The sequence below is a fragment of the Oncorhynchus gorbuscha genome, unplaced genomic scaffold, assembly GCF_021184085.1.
Source record: "Oncorhynchus gorbuscha isolate QuinsamMale2020 ecotype Even-year unplaced genomic scaffold, OgorEven_v1.0 Un_scaffold_7:::fragment_2:::debris, whole genome shotgun sequence".
Taxonomy (NCBI): domain Eukaryota; kingdom Metazoa; phylum Chordata; class Actinopteri; order Salmoniformes; family Salmonidae; genus Oncorhynchus; species Oncorhynchus gorbuscha.
The window spans coordinates 378,223-400,000 of NW_025745508.1; the positions used below are offsets into that span (position 1 = coordinate 378,223).

The window sequence follows — 21,778 nt, forward strand, 5'->3', positions numbered from 1 at the left end:
AGTGGAGCCGGTAGTGGTGGTGGAGGAGACAGTTGTGGAGCCGGTGGTGGTGGTGGCTGTAGTGGAAGGCGCGTAAGGTGCAGTGGTGGAAGAAGTGGGAGGAGAGGACAAAGCCCTCCCTACCCCAATCCCCCTGCCCCAGACTAATGTGACCCCTGAAGGAGAAAATGCCGAGAAAGACGGCTCCGGAGAGATTTTCAGCGAAAGCTCCCCAAGTGGGTCAGATATTATAGGGTCGGTGTCGGAAAGCACCATGGAGACGGTGTCAGAAGGTACGGGGGAGGAGGGGGAGATTCTGGAGGAACACCTCCCCCACGTAAAAGAAACGCTGAGGAGCTCTCTGACTCCGAACAGGGTGAGGAGAAAAAGGGAAAGGTGGAGTGGAAGAGCTCCCAGGGGGAGGAAGAACCCAGAACCTTCCCCTTCAACTCCCCCAATCAAGTCTCCTTTTTAAGTCCTGTTTTAACCTCCTCTCCCTTCCAAACCCCTTTACCCCGGAGGGAGAGAGAGAAAGTCCCTGAAAACGAACCTCCTTTTAACTGTTCAATGCCTTTTCTTTTAGCACTGTTTTTACTCACCCCTTTTATGGCTTTTAAAATCACCACTATAAATGTGAGGAGTGTAAAAACAGCAACAAGAGCACAGTAGGTTTTATCCTTTTTAAAAAGGTTTAACTCGGATGTGTTTTTACCACAGGAGTGTGGTCTACCCTTTTTATCCTCTTACAGGAAATGGGAGGATAAGTGGCAGCACGGGCCCTCCATTTGGAGTGGTTCCAATTTTAACAAGAACGACGGTGTTGCCATTTTAATCAAGACCCCACAGGTGGTGAAGGGGAGCACGGTGGTAGTGCTCTTTTAGCCAATTGTACTTTTATGGGGAGGGATTTTAACGTGCTAAATGTGTATGGTTTTAACGATAAACATGACCGGTGCACACTTTTAGAGGACCTGCAGTCCCACATGCTAGGGAGGGATCCTCTAGTGGTGGGTGGGGATTTTAATTGTGTTTTAAGTAGAGCAGACAGGAGAGGGGCAGGAGGGGATTTTAAGGTAGACAGGTCAAGTGTTTTATTGCAAGGGCTTTGCAGGGATTTTAAACTGACTGACTGTTTTAAAACCCTGCATCCAAGAGAGGAGGGCTTCACCTGGACCAGTGGTGACGGCACCAGAGCCTCTCGCATTGATTATCTGTTTACCCGGGACTGTCCCCCAACTGATGCTCGAATAACCCCTGCTTTCTTCTCAGATCACGTAATGCTGACATGCACCCTTTCACTAACTTCGGGTGTGACTGTGGGAAGTGGGCCCTGGAAATTGAACTGCTCCCTTTTAGAAGATGATAGAGTAGTTAGTCAGTACAGAGAGCAGTTCAGCCAGTGGCAGACGCTACAGGACTTCTTTGACACACGAGCACAGTGGTGGGAAATGGTGAAGGGAAGGACGAGGACCTTCTTTAGAGAGATAGGAAAGGAAAAAAGCAGAGAAAAAGGTAGACGCATGGTGGGACTACAAAAGCGACTGGAAAGGTATTTTAACCTATGCCAACAGGGCCTTGATTTTAACCAAGAAATTAAAGAAGTAAAAAAGGAAATGGCATTTTTAGCAGAACAGAGAAGCAAGGGGGTTATTTTAAGAAGCAAGGAAAGGGAATTAGAAGAGGGGGAGAAGTGCACAAGGTACTTTTTAAAGAAAATAGTAAGGGTAGGTTAATGACTTGTTTAAAAAATAAAGATGGGGTTTTAAAAACAGATACAGAAAGAATAAAATAAGTAGTCGAGGATTTTTATGGGGAACTGTTTGGGGTAAAAGATGTGTGCGAAGAAACAATGGGGGACCTTTTAACATACATCGACAAGACCCTACCCAATACAGACGACCTGACAAAAGACCTGACGAGGACAGAAATCGAACAAGGACTGAAACATTTTAAGAGGGGTAAATCACCGGGGGAGGACGGCCTCCCTTTGGAGTTTTATTTGACCTTTTGGGATGTTTTAGCCGACGAACATCTGACTGTTTTTTTACCGACTTTGAACATCTTGACAGACTACCTGACAGTTTTAGAGTGGGGATCGTGACTCTTTTATATAAGAAAAATGCCAGGACGGACCTGAAGAACTGGAGACCGATAACCCTTTTAAACTTTGATTGTAAACTTTTTACCAAGGTTTTAACACTCAGAATCTCTTCTGTTTTAGGGGAGGTGATCCACCCGGACCAAACCTGTGCCGTGCCCGGAAGGAAGATCACGGACTGATCCGAGATGCCATCTGTTATGCGAGAGACAGAAACATGCGGCTTGTAGTCCTAAATTTAGATTTTGAAAAAGCTTTTGATCGGGTCTCGCACCAGTACCTCTTTAAGGTACTGCAAAAAATGGGTTTCCCGGACAGGTTCTTAGCTTGGGTGGGACTGCTGTATGGGGACATCACCAGCAAAATCCTTGTAAATGGGCATCTGTCAAAAGCAGTGGGAGTACACTGTGGCGTCTGTCAGGGCTGTCCGTTCTCTCCTCTTCTGTTCGTGGCCTGTATTGAACCACTGGCACAGGACTTGAGAAGGGACCAATGGATCAGTGGGGTGGGTATCCCGGGGAGTGGGGGGATGACCGCCAAGTGTGTCATTTACATGGACAACGTCAACATTTTATGTACCGACCTTTTATCCGTCGACAGGACTCTGGACAGGACTGACTGGTACGGACGAGCCTCCGGGGCGAACAGAGACAAGACAGAGGCCCAATTCTTTGGACCGTGGGCAGACCCAGACTTGACCAGACTACCTCTGACAGTTAAACTGACGGACATAAGGGTACTGGGGGTAAAGTTTGACCGGGGGGAGGAGGGAGCGGTAACTGGAGTGGAATCCTGGGGACAGTAAGACAGAGACTGGGTTTTTGGGGACTACGACAGCTGACTTTTGAGGGCAAGGTTTTAATCATGTGATTTTACCTGTGCTTTTATTAATCAGTTTTGTTTTTATCCCCCCTCGAAGGAGTATTTTAGACCTAGAGAGGATGATTTTTTACTTCCTGTGGGGAAGCAAGTGGGAGAGGCTAATGAGGGAGGTGGTCAAGAGGCCCAGGTCCAAGGGGGGGAAAGGCTTGCCTGACCTCTACTTGTTCCTGGGCAGCCGCTACACAGCGTTACATCTGACTCTTGCCACCTCCCCGGTCAACAACAAGACTCAGGCCCTCGCACGGTTCTGGCTGGGATCTTACCTCAGGACTCTGAGGCTGATCCAGGTCGACCTGCAAGCCCCAGTCTCTTTCCTGCTACCCCCGCACTACGTCCAGCTCCAGAAGTTTTTAAGACATTTTAAACTGGAAAAAGAAACAGTCACGGTCTTAACAAAACACCGCTCTCTTCTCTCTCTTGTGCAGGATCGTGAACCAGTGTGTCCAGTGCGCGGGTTCGCTATAGGTGAGCCCACAACGGTTTGGCGCAACGTGGCCCATCCTGCTCTCCTGAACCGGCATCGGGACCTGTCCTGGATGGTCGCCCACGAGATCCTCCCGGTCAGGGCCGTTATGCACTCACGGGGCATGGCGAGGACATCCGCGTGCCCCCGACCAGGCTGCGGCCAAGAAGAGTCGGTGAGGCACATGCTCTGGGAGTGCAGAGCCGCCAAGGACCTGTGGAAGGAAGCAGGCCCCCTGATCACCTCGTGTCTGCCAGCAGGGGAGGACCTAACACCTCAGCTCACCCTCACGTGTCTGAATGAAGCACTGTGGTCCTCCCGTAACCTGCTGGTAGCGAAAAACGTAGAGACCACCCCCCAGGCAGTGGCCATGGTAGCCACGGAAGCCCTGGGGTGGTACGGATGGAAGGGGGCCTCGACCCCAGGCGAAGGGTCCCCCACAACACCCTAGGTCCCGGCGGCCACGGCCTGACAGTGCTGCGGCGCCTAGGACGATGCGCCTAGGGGAGGGATCTCCTCTGGGCCCCGAAGGACGGGACGATGACCTATTCAGAAGAGCAGGATGAGGTGAGCTTGATAAAGACTCACCCTGCTCCTGTACAAGGGACCGAAGACAGCCTTTTAACAAAGTGGCTTTTTAACATGTTTTTCATGTCTTAAAAAATGTTTTACCTTTGTTAGATCATTAGTACACATTTTAAATGGTTTTTACAGATTTGATGTTTTTACAAGGAAAGTTGTTTTCATTGGTTTTAACAACATGTACTCTTTAGCAAATTTAAATGTAACTTTCAAATGCTGTGTTTTATGCTTTGTTGACATTTTTATGTGAAAAAATGATGTAAAAAATATATGAGCTACTTTTAAAGGAATTGTGTCAATAAAACTTTTCAAATTAAAAATAAAATAAAAATGGTGTAATACCCTACAGCTTTCTTGACATTTTGTTTTCATTATTGTGATAGGCTCATGTTTTACCGGGACGGCGTACCCCCACTATTTATTTTACTTGGAGCCTGTACTGGACCATACAGCCTTACGTTCATTCCTGCTTCAGGCTATTTATTTGGTGTTGAAGAATGGACAATTGTGGGGAACCGGTCTCCAAGTAGGCTACACGTTAACGTTAGCTATCTGTGTGGAAAAAATGTCATCACAGGTAAGACATTTAACTTTTTTTTGTATAGTCCGTTGCTTTAGTTTATAGTGTGTTGTTGGTTTTGGCTAGTTTAATGTCAATGTTTTGGTTGGTAATTAGCTAGCACTTATGTGGCTAACGTTAGCGCCTTCATGAAAATGGGCATGAGTGAAGAACAATATTACGTTTGTCAAAATAGTGAGAATACTTGGGAGCTGGCAATGTTTCTTAAATGTAGTTTTGTAATGGACTTAAACAAGCACACAACAACAAAATTGTGTCTGAAAAATGTTTTTGCTGCTAGACAATTAGGTAACCACAGGTACCCACAACGTTCCCAAACAGTTCGAACTACTAATTTTAAAAATTACTCTCTCCAGAAACAAGTCTCTCACTGTTGCCGCCTGCTTACCGACCCCCCTCAGCTCCCAGCTGTGCCCTGGACACCATTTGTGAATTGATCGCTCCCATCTGTATAACCATTCACTGTTTGTATTCTTTCATGATTTATGATAAATAGTTACGAGCCTAAATGACTCGCGGATGATTACTATTGATTTAATGAACTGAACTGTTGACCTCCCTAACTTATGTTAATAATGAATGGTATGATTTGATCTTTGATTATGAATTTGATTGGATACATGTTATTTGTTTCCTTTGTGATGCAGCACTTTGTGATTCCTGCCTCAGTCTCATCCATTCCTCTGTCACCTGACACGTGACCACCTGTTCACCTTCACTGTCAGTCATCCTACCTGTCCAGCTACCCACACAGATTCCACTAATCTTTCAATGGTCCTTCGAGCCGGATGATGACTGAACCAAAGACAGGTGAAAAGGAAATGGAGGCGGAGAGGGAAGAATTGTTTCCACTGGAAGGAAGAAGAGAAGAGGAGAGAGCAGCTGAGGGAAAGGTCTTGGAACAAAGGAAATATCCAGGAGCTAAGCCTAAAGCAACAAAGGCTTCATCCTCAACCACCAGCAGCACCAGAAGAACCAGGCAAGCACATGGTTATCTTAAGGATTATGTGGTCGAGTTTCCGACATCAAAGGGCATGCCCACCAGAGCTCAAAGTGTTGATGGATCAACTGTACGTTTCAGCCACCAACCATCCCCTCTGAGCCAAGGACTGAAAACTGCTTTGGAGCAGGAAAGTGGTCTACATGAAGAACCTATGGAGGAGGTAACTCCCACCGCACAGGTCGACCATCTTCCTGAGGCAGGCTCCGCTCACTCCTTAACTAATGGGAAATCGTTGAAGCACTCTAGACGGAGTGGGAGTTCGACCAGTGGATACCCCTTTGGAAGTGGCCATGTCAGCCGCCATTCACTAGCCCTCAGCGATTCACAGACCGCTGTCCTACAAGAGAGGATGAAACTATTAGCTTTGGAGGAAATTGAGCATCAGATTGAGGAGGAACGACAGGCTGATGAACGATGTCACCAATTGGATGTGCAGGCCCGTAGTAGAGCTCTACAGGAAAGGGAATTCATTGCCAAGGACCTGGCACAGCAGCAACGGCACCGTCAAGCCAGAAGGGAATTGGAGGAGGCACGGATGGTCTCATCCTTCCTGGAGAGGAACGAACAGGGAGTTGACGTGACCACCCCTTCACATGGACCTGACCTGTCTGCCTTTCTTTCCCAATCTGCCACTCTGGTACAGCATGGCACACAGTCCCCGGAGGCTCCGGGGTCAACAGCCAACACGGAGCACGGGAGACAGGCCTCTCCGCCAATGCCCTCTATGCCAGTGACACAAGTTAGCATTCCTCCATCTGGACAAAGCCTCACTCCTTTGCCTTTCTGCCAATTACCAACCAGGGCAATATTGCAATAGTAAGGGGCACTTCCTTGGCTCATGCCCCAGGGTAAAAAAGCTCACTCAAACTCAATTGAAGGCCTGGATCACTTCAGGCGAGCGATGCTACAAGTGTGCCCGTAGCCATAAGGCGGAGACCTGCACATTGAGGAAACCCTGCAACGGCTGTAAAGAAATCCATCTCACCGTGTTGCATGATCTAATTCCCCAAGCACAGAAGGAGCAGAGTATGCTCATGGTAGGAGCTGCAAAGGAGCTGTACCTCGACCAGCAGAACCGGTCTCCAAGGGTTATGTTGAAGATGGTCAAGGTCACTCTGCAAAGTGAAGGGAGAAGCATTGATACATTCGCCGTTCTAGATGATGGGTCAGAAAGAACAATCATTCTCACGGCGGCCACCCGTCAGCATAACCTGGAGGGGACCCCCGAGACCCTTAATCTCAGAACGGTGCGACATGATGTTATCCAAATGAAAGGCTCTGCTGTAACCTTTAGCATTTCACCTTCAGGAAACAGGGACGTGGCCTATAACATCACCAATGCCTTCACGGCAGACGGCTTGAATCTCGCAGAGCACTCCTGCCCGGTAAGTGTTCTACAGAAACAATATCCTCATCTACGAGGATTGCCTCTTCCTAACCTGGCCAGAGTAGCACCACTTATCCTGATTGGGTCAGACCACCCACATCTCGTCACCCCGACTGAGCCTATACGAGCTGGACCAGAAGGAGGGCCCATTACTGTCCATACATCCTTGGGTTGGGCTGTGCAAGGTCCGTCCCATCTACTTCTCTCCACCCAAGCTGTACAGTCATAGCAAGTCCTCTTCACCAGAAGCAATCCAGATCCATTCCCCTGTGCAGCCACTGACCTCCTTCGGAAAGTTGAGATGCTCTGGAAGATGGACACCTTCTCCAACCGGAAGCTACAGGAGGTCACTCGCTCGAAACATGCCTCCTATACATTAGACCTCCTGGAGAAGAGCACCACCACCACTGAAATGGATGGCATTCGCAGGTATGCAACCCCACTGCTACGGGTGCCCAACCATCCTCCTCTGGCAACCACGACACGGGCTGTACTCCCACTACTGCGTGGAACGGAGCGATGCCTGGTGAAGAATCCTAAGCTTGCAAGAGTTCATAACCGAGAGATTCATAACCTTGTGAAGAAAGGCTACGTTACTGAAGTGACAGCTCATGAAGAGGGAAACGCACTCCGTGAATCCTGGTATCTCCCTCACCATGTTATCCAGCAACATGGTGGGAAGTATAGACTTGTCTTCAACTGTTCATTCCAAGCTGCTGGTCAAAGCCTGAATGACTGACTAATCCCCGGACCAACCTTAGGTCCTTCCTTGCTCCCATTTGGCACCACCTGCAGGCCTTGCTGTGCCATATACGCTCTGCAGAGACACGCACGGGAGCATCCAGACAGTGACCCAGAAGTATTGGATTCAGTGGAAAATTCCTTCTATGTGGATAACTGCTTACAGAGCATCCCATCCACGGCTGAAGCGAAAGTACTTCTTGATAAAGTACGGGATCTCCTGTCCAAAGGGGGATTTGAGGTCAGACAGTGGGCTAGTAACAGAGCGGAGGTTATCCAGCACCGCCCGCCACAAGCTAGGTCCAGTAGCAGTGAACTATGGCTAACGCAGTCTGGTGCTAACCCAGAAGAGCCCACTCTAGGACTGAGGTGGAGCTGCATACCGGATACCCTGGGGTATAAGCACCGCTCATCCCCAAGTACCGAAACCCCCACTCTGCGCACCATCTATCGGACCCTGGCCAGTCAATACGATCCCCTTGGGTATATCCTGCCATACACAACACGGGCCAAATTCTTAGTCCAGGACCTATGGCAGACCAAGAGGGACTGGGATGAACCAATCCACCCGGCTGACCTAGTGGAACGATGGATCTGTTGGGAAACGGAGTTAACGGAGCTCTCTGATGTCATGTACCATCCTGTGCTGACCAACTGGGATCATGCCTGGAACTGCATGTGTTCTGTGACGCTTCGGAGTGAGCTTATGGGGCTGTTTCCTATCTTAGAGTGGAGTATAAGTCAGGCCACACCCATGCCTCCTTTGTCATGGCCAGGTCCAGGGTCGCAACCAAGAAGCAGTTGTCAATGCCTAGGCTGGAACTCAGTGCTGCCCTTTCCGGAGCCCAGTTGGCCTCTACCTTGCGAGCCGAGCTCACCTTGCCAATCCAAAGGGTCATCTACTGGAGTGTTTCGACCACTGTATTGACCTGGCTCAAGTCGGAGTCCTGCAGGTATAAGGTGTTCGTCGGAACTCGCATTGCGGAAATCCAAGACCTAACAGGTCCAGGACTGGAGGTATGTTGATAGCATAAACAATCCTGCTGATGACATTACTGGAGGTAAACCCCTTCAGGAACTGGCTCAACCCCATCGCTGGTGCTTGGGACCACCATTTTTGTCCCAACCAGAGAACGAATGGCCGACAGCCCCCAGGCGTGCGGCCCCTCCGCAACCAACTGAAGCTCATGTGTCCGCCCAATGCTACAGCATCTCTACGGAACCAACAACGGCTCTCCCTGACCTAACACAATCTCAAACACTGCCGGATCTGATCGCCGCCACAAACCAGACCTCAGATGGGGTGGCTTCTATACCCACCTCCCTCGTGGCAGAGACCCTACTCCTCCAGCAAGCACAAGCAATTAGCTTCCCTGAGGAGTTAAAAGCTCTGAAAGCCGGAAGGGAAGTGGCTAAGGACAGCCGTCTTCTCTCTCTTGCCCCAGAATATGATCCAATCCTTGGAGTGATCAGAGTCGGAGGGAGGCTGCTCCAAGTAGAGGTTTTGGACCCAGATGCTATCCACCCAATTATCCTTGACTCCAGACACCCTCTTACCAGGCTCCTCATCAAGAATTATGATGAGAGGCTTCTCCACCCAGGGCCAGAGAGGGTCTATGGGGAGATGAGGCGGAAGTACTGGATAATTGGAGGACGAGGAGCCATTCGTAAGCACCAATACGCCTGCGTAGAATGTCAGAGATGGCGGGCCGGAGCTACGGTTTCCAAAATGGCAGATTTACCCCCTGCTCGCTGGTTGTCAAACACATTCAAGTGTTTGACAACCAGATGTGTCCACCTGGACCTACTGGAGAGTTTAGATACTGAAGCCTTCCTCATGGCCCTACGGCGGTTTATCTCCCGACGGGGGAAACCCTACGAGATCCTGGCTGACAGAGGTACGAACTTCAAGGCGGGAGAAGCCAGGTTGGAGGAAGCCAACCGTCCTGATAGAGGTGGAAGGGATTCTGAACTCCAAACCCTTGGGATATCTCTCTGCAGACATCGCTGACCCCGATCCGGTTTCATCGAATATGCTCTTGATGGGATGCCGAGATGCGTCACTTCCTCAAGCCATGTATGCTGATACCAACCTCGTAGGAAGACGCCGGTGGCGACACAACCAAATCTTAGCTGACCATTTTTGGGCCCGATTCATTTGGGATTACCTACCAAGTCTACAGCACAGAGGGAAATGGTGGAGAGAAATGGCCAGCCTGGAAACTGGCCAAGTAGTAATGATGGTGGACACTCAGCTGACTCGAGCCTCCTGACTGGTGGGCCGTATAACTAAGACCATGCCTGGGACCGATGGTCGTGTTAGATCAGTGGAGATCCAGGTGAAGAACCGGACATATATCCAGCCAGTTGCCCGACTATTTCCACTCCCCGAGATGACAGAGGACGGGGAGCAATGAGCCTTTTTTGAGGAGTGTGGAATTTAACAAATTTCCGGGGTGGCTGTAGAAAAGGCCCATGGAGTTGGTGGAATAATCCTTTAATTCATTGCCATTTACTCAGCTGGGCGCTTTAATTAGGTCAGGTGGAAATGTCCGACAACTCCATAAAAGGAGGAAATTGCCATCGCCTTATCTCGCTGCTTTCTCTTCCTTAACTTCATCTGATCCAGAAGTTCTGTGCGTCCATGAATCCACGTCAGTCGACCGACTCTTACCTTTCATCTGAATTATCTGTGGCGATCGGGAGAGTGGGCCATTCAGTTACTGTTAATAGTTATTACCGCGGAGCGTGGCTTGGAGCGCACGCTTCAAACATATTGTGTAATGAGAATTGTCAATGATCACGTACCTACGGATCCTCATTGGCCAATTATGCAATCGATATGGTTCATGTGTATTGAAATTAATTATATGTACACATGAAGACAATTGAAAGAGTGAAATGATAAATGTCATTGTTTGCTAACTGATTGACTTTGATAATGGGGATTATAGATTGTATAACCATTCACTGTTTGTATTCTTTCGAGTTATGATAAATAGTTACGAGCCTAAATGACTCGCGGATGATTACTATTGACTTAATGAACTGAACTGTTGACCTCCCTAACTTATGTTAATAATGAATGGTATGATTTGATCTTTGATTATGAATTTGATTGGATACATGTTATTTGTTTCCTTTGTGATGCAGCACAAAGGAATTCCTGCCTCAGTCTCATCCATTCCTCTGTCACCTGACACGTGACCACCTGTTCACCTTCACTGTCAGTCATCCTACCTGTCCAGCTACCCACACAGATTCCACTAATCTTTCAGGTACCGCTTTTTCGCAGCTTTCACCTCCCGCCTCTAGCACGCGCTAGCGTTTCGCGAATGTTGCCGGAAATAGAAATACGATTGCAACCGATAACTCGCCAGGATCACTGTGACGTTTCAGAATAAGGCGACACTATACCAGAGACGAAGAAGTGAACATTGACCATGAACAATTTCCACGTTAGCGGTTTTATTGTTGTTATTTATACGTTTATTAACATAATGGAACTCAAAATATAACGAATTTAACTGCACAGCATCACATACGTACCCCATGTAGTGTTTAATTTGCGTTGAAGACGACTTGGTTGATAGATGTTATCTATGTAACGTTAGCTAACAATGGCTAACTGTATGGTTTTTCACACTCAAATAGCCTCCATCATGGAGGTGCTGGCGAATGCAGCCGTGGCAGAGGTCTGTAAACTCGTAGATGACGACTATGCAGTGTTTCGTTTGGAAATAACTCAAAGCCAGAAAGAAAACAGGGCATTACGGAGGAAACTACAGCTACTGGAACTGAAGGTGGCACGGGAGCGTGTCGTTGCCAGTCCCAGTAGTGTCAAGATCCTTGACCGACACAGAAGAATGGCAAGAGGTACATTTTGGCGGAGGCTGCGCTGCCTGTCACCGTTAATATATAGTTTAGTGACTGTCGCCCCAATCTGCTCTGTGTTCGGATGTATATTACACATAATTAGGTATTGGTCAGTTGTTGGATAGTGTGCAATAATTCCCCTGATTAGTAAGCTATTTTACGCAAAGACATATCATATTCTAACCAGATTCTTGATTTACTGCATATTCTATTTACACAATGAAAACAGTGTTATGCATGGAATATAATACATCAATCAGTAAATATTATATCAAGAAGTTATGAGAATTGCTACTTTACATCCTTGTCAATTTTAGAGAGTGTGAATAGTGTACAATATACCATTGACAACACCTAAACCACCTCTTTTCCCCAATCATTCTCTCAGGTGAAATACATCTCACTGGAGGCCACAAGAGCTTTGTGAATCCAGCGGGACACAATACATGCAGAGATGACCAACTAATCAATGTTGATGAGGGGAGTGGAATCTCACCACAGAACATTATCGTGATAGAGGTTAGTGGAATAGTGTTACATTAAATTACAGTGCATCATGTGACCAGTTCACTTCAGAAAGGCTCCCCTCAGCTTTTCACTTGCTTACATGTCCATCCTCTTTTATCTGCCATAAGGGAGCTTGTGAGACTTCCCTACGACATTGTTATCCGTTAATAACCTCCACTCTTCTTGTGTCAGTCTACAGAGGCTGCAGGTCCTGGGGTCAAGCAGGAGAGGTCTGAAGGAAAGCAGGACCCACGGCATAGCAGAGACATCCAGAATGGAACGGCTGGAGAGCCCCCTGTAGCCACGAAGGACCCCACCACTGCGCAGCCCAGGACCAGACACAGCATCACGGAGGTCAGTGGAACGCCGATCGCCGTCCTCAAGTCTGAGACAGACACCGAGACTTTAACTGTAACACAAATGCAATTACACAGAGGATCTGAACACAGATCATCAGGCCCAGAGATACTGGGCCTGGGGAGACTGGGCTGTCCTCCTGGCTCAGAGTATTTACCAGTATTTCACCAGAACCAGAGGACTGTTCATTCCCATGCGGATGTTGATGGTGACTCGTTAGACACTGGCGGGGATGAACCGTCTTGTTCTTATGCTACAGAAATGGACCCTGGTAACATATCCTTGGGTTTAGAGACACGGACTGATCTGTCTAGAAGGGACTGGAACGAGTACAGTAGTAGTGCATACTCTGAAGGGTGCCTAGATGAGAAGGGCAAGGTTCTGGGCGTAGATGAAGTGACTGTGAAAGTGGAGGGCGACGTTCCTCCCACATGGAATGCAGATAGTCACCTAGGAGATGGACTCACACAGGGCAGAGATTTCTTAGATTACAGGGAAAGCTTAGAGACAAATCAAAATGTCGCTACCCACTCCCCTTTACACACGTTCAGGAATTGTGACCCAGTGTCCAGATCAATGGGGCCTACTGATCCACACCGCCTCGTCCTTTTCGATAAGGGATTGAACTCAAACGACAGGGCTAGTGCCCAGGCTCGGCGTGGAGGAGCAACATCAGGCAAAAGTAAAGAGAAACGGTTCCTCTGCATTTTCTGTAACAAAGGCTTCAGCTGTCCCCAGAAGGTGGAGATCCACCAGAGGGTCCACACTGGGGTGAAACCCTTCAGCTGTACCCAGTGTCCCATGGCCTTCGCTCAGGCTGGTGACCTGAAGAGGCACCAGAGAGTCCATACGGGGGAGAAACCCTTCAGCTGTACCCAGTGTCCCATGGCCTTTGCCCAGGCTGGTCACCTGAAGAGACACCAGAGGGTCCACACAGGGTAGAAATAATACAGCTGACCCCATTGTCAGAAGAGATTCTTGCAACAGCTGAAGATGCACCTGAAGGTCCATATGGTAGAGAGGCTGTTTGCCTGTACGCACTGCGGGAAGAGGTTCTCAGAGAGGAGATACCAGAAGAAAAAACATTCCACTCGGTAGCTTCTGACAGTTCGATCAAACCCTGCATTAAAGACAAAGCTGAATTGTCATTGTTGTCGGCACGAAAAAGATCCACAGACTCATTTGCAATTACAAGAGTTACCGATTTCAGTGTAGATTATTGCATCCAACGTTGTCTATATATATATATATATATATATATATATATATATATATATATATATATATATATATATATACACTGCTCAAAAAAATAAAGGGAACACTAAAATAACACATCCTCGATCTGAATGAATGAAATATTCTTATTCAATACTTTTTTCTTTACATAGTTGAATGTGCTGACAACAACACGACACAAATTATCAATGGAAATCAAATTTATCAACCCATGGAGGTCTGGATTTGAAGTCACACTTAGAATTAAAGTGGAAAACCACACTACAGGCTGATCCAACTTTGATGTAATGTCCTTAAAACAAGTCAAAATGAGGCTCAGTAGTGTGTGTGGCCTCCATGTGCCTGTGTGACCTCCCTACAACGCCTGGGCATACTCCTGATCAGGTGGCGGATGGTCTCCTGAGGGATCTCCTCCTGGACTAAAGTCTGTGGTGCAATGTGGCGTGGCGTTGGTGGATGGAGCGAGACATGATGTCCCAGATGTGCTCAATTGGATTCAGGTCTGGGGAACGGGTGGTCCATAGCATCAATGCCTTCCTCTTGCAGGAACTGCTGACACACTCCAGCCACATGAGGTCTAGCATTGTCTTGCATTAGGAGGAACCCAGGACCAGCATATGGTCTCACAAGGGGTCTGAGGATCTCATCTCGGTACCTAATGGCAGTCAGGCTACCTCTGGCGAGCACATGGAGCGCTGTGCGGCCCCCCAAAGAAATGTCACCCCACACCATGACTGACCCACCGCCAAACCTGTCATGCTGGAGGATGTTGCAGGCAGCAGAACATTCTCCACAGCGTCTCCAGACTCTGTCACGTCTGTTACATGTGCTCAGTGTGAACCTGCTTTCATCTGTGAAGAGCACAGGGCGCCAGTGGCGAATTTGCCAACCTTTTAGGTGTTCTCTGGCAAATGCCAAACGTCCTGCACGGTGTTGGGCTGTAAGCACAACCCCCACCTGTGGATGTCGGGCCCTCATACCACCCTCATGGAGTCTGTTTCTGACCGTTTGAGCAGACACATGCACATTTGGCCTGCTGGAGGTCATTTTGCACGGCTTTGGCAGTGCTCCTCCTTGCACAAAGGCGGAGGTAGCGGTCCTGCTGCTGGGTTGTTGCCCTCCTACGGCCTCCTCCACATCTCCTGATGTACTGGCCTGTCTCCTGGTAGCGTCTCCATGCTCTGGACACTACGCTGACAGACACAGCAAACCTTCTTGCCACAGCTCGCATTGATGTGCCATCCTGGATGAGCTGCACTACCTGAGCCACTTGTGTGGGTTGTAGACTCCGTCTCATGCTACCACAAGAAAGAAAGCACCACCAGCATTCAAAAGTGACCAAAACATCAGCCAGGAAGCATAGGAACTGAAAAGTGGTCTGTGGTCACCACCTGCAGAACCACTCCTTTATTGGGGGTGTCTTGCTAATTACCTATAATTTCCACCTGTTTTCTATTCCATTTGCACAACAGCATGTGGAATTTATTGTCAATCAGTGTTGCTTCCTAAGTGGACAGTTTGATTTCACAGAAGTGTGATTGACTTGGAGTTACATTGTGTTGTTTAAGTGTTCCCTTTATTTTTTTGAGCAGTCTATAAGGCATGTACAGTTGAAGTTGGAAGTTTACATAGACCTTAGCCAAGTACATTTAAACTCAGTTTTTCACAATTGCTGACATTTAATCCTGGTAAAAATTCCCTGTTAGGTCAGTTAGGATCACCACTTTATTTTAAGAATGGGAAATGTCAGAATAATAGTAGAGTGATTTATTTCAGCTTTTATTTCTTCTCATTCCTAGTGGGTCAGAAGTTTACATACACTCAATTAGTATTTGGTAGCATTGCCTTTAAATTGTTTAACTTGGGTAAAACATTTCAGGTAGCCTTCCACAAGCTTCCCACAATAAGCTGGGTGAATTTTGGCACATTCCTCCTGACAGAGCTGGTGTAACCGAGTCAAGTTTGTAGGCCTTCTTGCTCACATACGCTTTTTCAGTTCTGCCCACAAATGTTCTATAGGATTGAGGTCAGGGCTTTGTGATGGCCACTCCAATACATTGACTTTGATGTCCTTAAACCATTTTACCACAACTTTGGAAGTATGCTTTGGGTCATTGTCCATTTAGAAGACCCATTTGTGACCAAGCTTTAACTTCCTGACTGATGCCTTGAGATGTTGCTTCAATATATCCACATAATTTTCCTTCCTCATGAAGTCATCTGTTTTGTGAAGTGCACCAGTCCCTCCTGCAGAAAAACACCCCCACAACATGATGCTGCCACCCCCGTGCTTCACGGTTGGGATGGTTTTCTTCGGCTTGCAAGCCTCCCCCTTTTTCCTCCAAACATAACGATGGTCGTTATGGCCAAACAGTTCTAGTTCTGTTTCATCAGACCAGGGGACATTTCTCAAAAAAGTACGATCTTTGTCCCCATGTGCAGTTGTAAACCGTAGTCTTGCATTTTTATGGTGGTTTTGGAGCAGGGGCTACTCCCTTGCTGAGCTGCCTTTCAGGTTATGTCGATGTAGGACTTGTTTTACTGTGGATATAGATACTTTTGCACCTGTTTCCTCCAGGATCTTCACAAGGTCCTTTGCTGTTGTTCTGGGATTGATTTGCACTTTTCTTACCAAAGTACGTTCATCTCCAGGAGACAGAACGCGTCTCCTTCCTGAGCGGTATGACGGCTGCGTGGTCCCATGGGTTTTATACTTGCGTACTATTGTTTGTACAGATGTACATGGTACATTCAGGCATTTGGAAGTTGTTCCCAAAGATGAACTTGACTTGTGGAGGTCTACAATGTTTTTTCTGAGGTCTTGGCTGATTTATTTTGATTTTCCCGTGATGTCAATTAAAGAGGCAGTGTGTTTGAAGGTAGGCCTTGAAATACATCCACAGGTACACCTCCAATTGACTCAAATGATGTCAATTAGCCTAACAGAAACTTCTAAAGCCATGACCTAATTTTGGGGGATTTTCCAAGCTGTTTAATGGCACAGTCAACTTCTGACCCACTGGAATTGTGATACATTGAATTATAAGTGATATAATCTGACTGTAAACAATTGTTGGAAAAATGACTTGTGTCATGCACAAAGTAGATGTCCTAACCGACTTTCCAAAACTATAGTTTGTTAACAAGAAATTTGAGGAGTGGTTGGAAAATGAGTTTTAATGACTCCAACTGTATGTAAACCTCTGACTTCAACTGTATAGGGCTGGGCGATTATATCCAATTAATTCAAATTAATGTTTGAAATGCATGTATCACAAGAATTTTGTTTTTATTTGTATATATATTTTGCATTCTACAGTGCCTTTAGAAAGTATTCATAGCCCTTGACTTATTATTCCATATTTTGTTACAGCCTGAATTCAAAATGGATTCAAAATATAATAACTCGACCATCTACACAATACCCCATAATGAAAATTCACAATACCCCATAATGAAAATTCACAATACCCCATAATGAAAATGCACAATAACCCATAATGAAAATACAGAAATATCTAATTTACAAAAGTATTCACACCCCTAAGTCAATGCATGTTAGAATCACAGCGATTACAGCTTTGAGTGTCTAAGATCTTTCCACACCTGGATTGTACAATATTTGCACATAAGTTTTTAATTCTTCAAACTCTGCCAAGTTAGTTGTTGATAATTGCTCCACAGCCATTTTCAAGTCTTGCAATAGATTTAAGTAGATTTAAGTCAAAACTGTATTTAGGCCCCTCAGGAACATTCAACGTCATCTTGGTAAGCAACTCCAGTATATATTTGGCCTTGTGTTTTGGGTTATTGTCCTTCTGAAAGGTGAACTCCTTCCCAGTGTCTGTTGGAAAGCAAACTGAACCAGGTTTTCCACTAGGCATTTGCCTGCGCCTAGCTCTATTCCGTAGTCCTTTGCCAATTTACAAGCTAACCCATAACATGATGTGGCCATCACCATGCTTGAAAATATGTGTTACTCAGTGATGTATTCAGTGATGTATGCATTCAGGACTTTTATTTCTTTGCCATATTTTTTTGCAGTATTACTTTAGTGCCTTATTGCAAACAGGAGGCATGTTTTGGAATATTTTTATCCTGTGCAGGCTTCCTTTTCACTCTGTCATTTGCGTTAGTGTTGTGGATTAACTATAATGTTGTTGATCCATACTCAGTTTTCTTCTCTCAGCCATAAAACTCTGTAACTGTTTAAAAGTCACAATTGGCCTTGTGATGAAGTTCCTGAGCGGTTTCCTTCTTCTCCAGCAACTGAGTTGGAAAGAACGCCTATATATTTGTTGTGACTGAGTGTATCCAAAGTGTAATTCATAACTTTACCATGCTGGAAGGTATATTCAATGTCTGCTTTTTAAAATGTTTTACCCATCTACCGGGGTGCCCTTATTTGCGAGGCATTGGAAAACCTCCCTGGTCTTTGTGGTTGAATCTGAGTTGCTGCGATGGGAAAAGACTGTAACTACCAATTGATACCACAAAATTGGGGAGAAGGGGTAAAAAAATATAGTTAAAAAAACATGATTGTGGAAAATTAATATTCTGTCACAATCTCTGTATTTTGGTACTACGTACCGCTAGCTGTATTTTAGCCACATAGCACACATGTGCTTGCTGTCTAGTCTGTGTTTTATAAATGTGCAATGTATGTATGTAAAGAAAAAAAATACATTCATAAAAGGAATTGGCAACTCTCAATATCTAAACAAAGTGAACAGGTTATGTTGTTCAAACAGTTGGAGATGGACAGGAGGGTGTAATCATCACACTTCAACTGATCTGCCTTGGTAGCAAGCAAATAGATCCAAGTGAACCAATAACTTTGATTTGAAGTTGGCTAGACTTGAAATATAAAGATTAGCTGGCTACTCACTAGAACGTGGAGATTGTTTATGAGACTGGTGTTAATTTTCAGCTACAAGGAGATAGTCATTATTAGTGAATGCATGTTATGCAGGGTTCTGGTTAAATTTGTAACATAAATTTCATTTTCATAGACTTGAAAGCTAGGTCAGTGATTAATGCAAAAAAAAGCTGTTTTAAAATATTTTGATAAAATAATTACATTATTTGTGGGTCTTATGGTTGTGGAAGGTCATATTTAGCCTAGGTATAATTTTACAAACCCTGAATTAATTAGATTTATTTGTGACTGTTTGAAATTCGTTGTATTGACCTTTTTTAATTGTGCAACAAAGCTTATTTAGAACTTTAGAAAATTGAGATATAGATCATGAATCACCCATAAGTTTGAAAAAAATCTAAATGATTTTTAGGCTGTATCGCCCAGCCCTAGGCATATAAGCCTAAAAAGTATGTTTATATATTGTTTGTATTGTATAGGCTCTGACGTTCATAAATGCCTATTTCATTACTTCCATTCAACTACTTCATTTCTTTCCCAAGACACTTTTTAATGAGAATTTATGTAGTTTATCATGGACATTTGTAGTTGATACATGTATATGTGGTTTTCATATGGTGTATTTAAAACTTGTGTTTAATAAATACAAAATGGGACTTTTCATGCAGACTTTGAGACTTTCTTTAGTTCACCCTATTCTGCATATACCTGACAGTGCTTTATAACCAATATACACTTACTAAATATACCTACACACTAACAAACACCTACTGAACACCTCAAAATAGTTTAGTCAGGTTTGTCTGGTGGTGACTTAGAACTTATCACAGCTGAATCATTTTTTACCCACAACATGTCCACTATGATGGGTTTAACAACAATGAAGTCATTCTGTTTTTTTAATTTTTTAAAATGTACCTTTATTTAACCAGGCAAGTCAGTTAAGAACACATTCTTATTTTCAATGACGGTACCTTGTCAGCTCGGGGGTTTGAACTCGCAACCTTCCGGTTACTAGTCCAATGCTCTAACCACTAGGCTACGCTGCCGCCCCTACAGTATAGGACTCAAACGTAGTGGGGATGGGTAAACACTCCATGTTGAAAGTGTGTTTATCTGTGTGTACGTACCTGAGGGAGTGTATGTCTGTGTAATCTGTATCACCTGTCTCTTCCAGGAAGAGGAGGAGGGTCCAGAGGTGCTGCTGGTGAAGGAGGAGGGGTGTGAGGAGGGTCTGGGGAACCCTGAGGGGACCATGGACATAGAGGACAACCAGACTACACCTCCTGAACCCACAGAGGATCCAGCTGAGCACCACAGGATCACACACAGTCTCACTGAGGTGAGCCCACTGTAAACTACTGTCTGCATGTTATTAGGTCAGGGCTCGTATCCACAAAGCCTCTCAGTGCAGGGTAGCTGACCTAGGATCTGTTTAGCCTTTTAGATTCTAATGAATAAAGATATGTAGACAGATGGGGACCTAATCCTAGATCAGCATTATTACGCTGAGACGTACAAGTATTTCGCTATAACCGCAATAACATCTGTGTATGTGACCAATAAAATTTGATCCTAGATGAGCCCTCCTACTCTGAGACACCTTCTAGATATCGGCCCTGATGTTGACTTAGTCATCATTGCGACCAGGGTCTCTTTCACAAGGGGGCCCTGCTTATACAATTCATAATCAAATCCGATATAATGTAAAACAAACAAAAATACAGAATTACACAAATATTCAAGAAAAAGTTACGATGGCCCCCAATCAATATTTTAAATTGCCCGAGCGGCACCAGAACATCCAATTGTAATGTATTTTGTAGTTGGTTCCAGCAATGAGGTGCATTATAACAAAAAGTGGATTTACCTAGTTTGGTGGAGACCTGAGGAAACTCAAGTGTTAACCAACCGTATGAATGGGTTTGGTATCTCATGATTTTTATACTTTAACAACAAAGTTAGGTAAGTTGGAAGCTTGTGTAGTAGAGCTTTGTAAACAATTAAACAAACAAATAAGGAGTAATGAAGTGATCTTCGGGACTTTAATGAGGACCAGCCAATTTGATACAGGATGCAGTGGTGAATATTAAAACTGTCACCTGTGATAAAACAAATGGCACTATGGTAGACGGCGTCTAAAGTTTTAAAACTAGTGGCTGCGTCAATCTTGTAAATGGTGTCACCGTTTTCAAAAACTATCAGAAAAGTTGACTGTACAATCTGCTTTCTGCTATTCCGGGAAAGGAAATATCTATTTCTAGAAAATAATCCCACTTTCAAGTTTAGTTTTTTAACTAGCTCATCCGTAACTTTTTTTTGGAACATTAAATCTTTGCCAATCCAAATGCCCAGATATTTACAATTGGGAACTGTAGCCCATCTGAAACATTTTTGCGAGAATTAGAGAACATGTATTTAGTCTGGCCTACAATTAATTACACATTTTAAACCAACCAGGTCTTTCTGTAAAGCGTCAAGGCCCGATTGCAGCATTTCCAGCCTGCTCAAGTGGCAATGGCACACCCCTGAGTGCTTGCATAGTGATGTCATCAGCGTGCAACGCATGCTGAAAGTGGAATGAGAGAGCACTCAGTTAAAAAAAAAAGTGTTACTGAAAAATGTCCCTTTGTTTTTGTTTTTTAACTACCCTACCTGTTTAATTTGGATCCTGTGACGTGGTTAGCTCAGTTGCTGTGGACGGCTACTTTCTGTTCCCGGGACACTGCCAAACCCTGAAGTCTGAAGAGCTGCTGCTTAGCGACGCAGCTAGACTAGTTGCTAGCTATCAAGCTAGCCAGGTTTCTTTGACAATTTGAACACAGCCTGCAACGCGATTAGCCCTTGTGGCTGGGACCGCGGATAGTCCTGAGTTTGTGGCTGTTTAAATCCCTGCTGTTTGTTACTGTTCCCATCGGCCCTGCGAGCTGTGCTGACTGGAGTACCAGCGTTAGCCTATGTTGCTACTATCATGCCGCCCAAAGTCAAAGAAGGTTGGAGAGGACAGTGTAAATCAACAAAAATGTCTACAAGCATTGTTACAGCAACAGAAAAATGGCTTCAAGAGCTGTGTCCAAATAATGGTGGACTCGACTAACAAAATAATGGACGATCTGACCAGGGATAGGTGAATGTCATATGGAAGAAACTTGCAGCAAGATGACAACAAACTAAATCCACATGAGATGATATTAGCAAATCATTA

The 21,778-nt window shown here is 45.4% G+C and overlaps 2 protein-coding genes across 2 annotated transcripts; both read left to right on the forward strand.

Moving 5' to 3' along the window:
• Positions 1-2,848: 2,848 nt before the first annotated feature.
• LOC124019104 lies at positions 2,849-4,299 on the forward strand. The gene has a single exon (XM_046334472.1). It carries the CDS (start codon positions 3,019-3,021, stop codon positions 3,871-3,873), a length of 855 nt encoding a protein of 284 aa, XP_046190428.1. The 5' UTR covers positions 2,849-3,018; the 3' UTR covers positions 3,874-4,299.
• Positions 4,300-11,127: 6,828 nt separating this feature from the next.
• On the forward strand, positions 11,128-19,915 carry LOC124019088 (the record flags this gene model as incomplete). The annotated part of the gene is made up of 4 exons (XM_046334447.1): positions 11,128-11,591; positions 11,980-12,110; positions 12,291-12,452; positions 19,751-19,915. Coding segments are annotated over exons 1-4 (714 nt in total), but the record flags the coding sequence as incomplete, so codon positions are not given.
• Between the last annotated feature and the right edge of the window lie 1,863 nt (positions 19,916-21,778).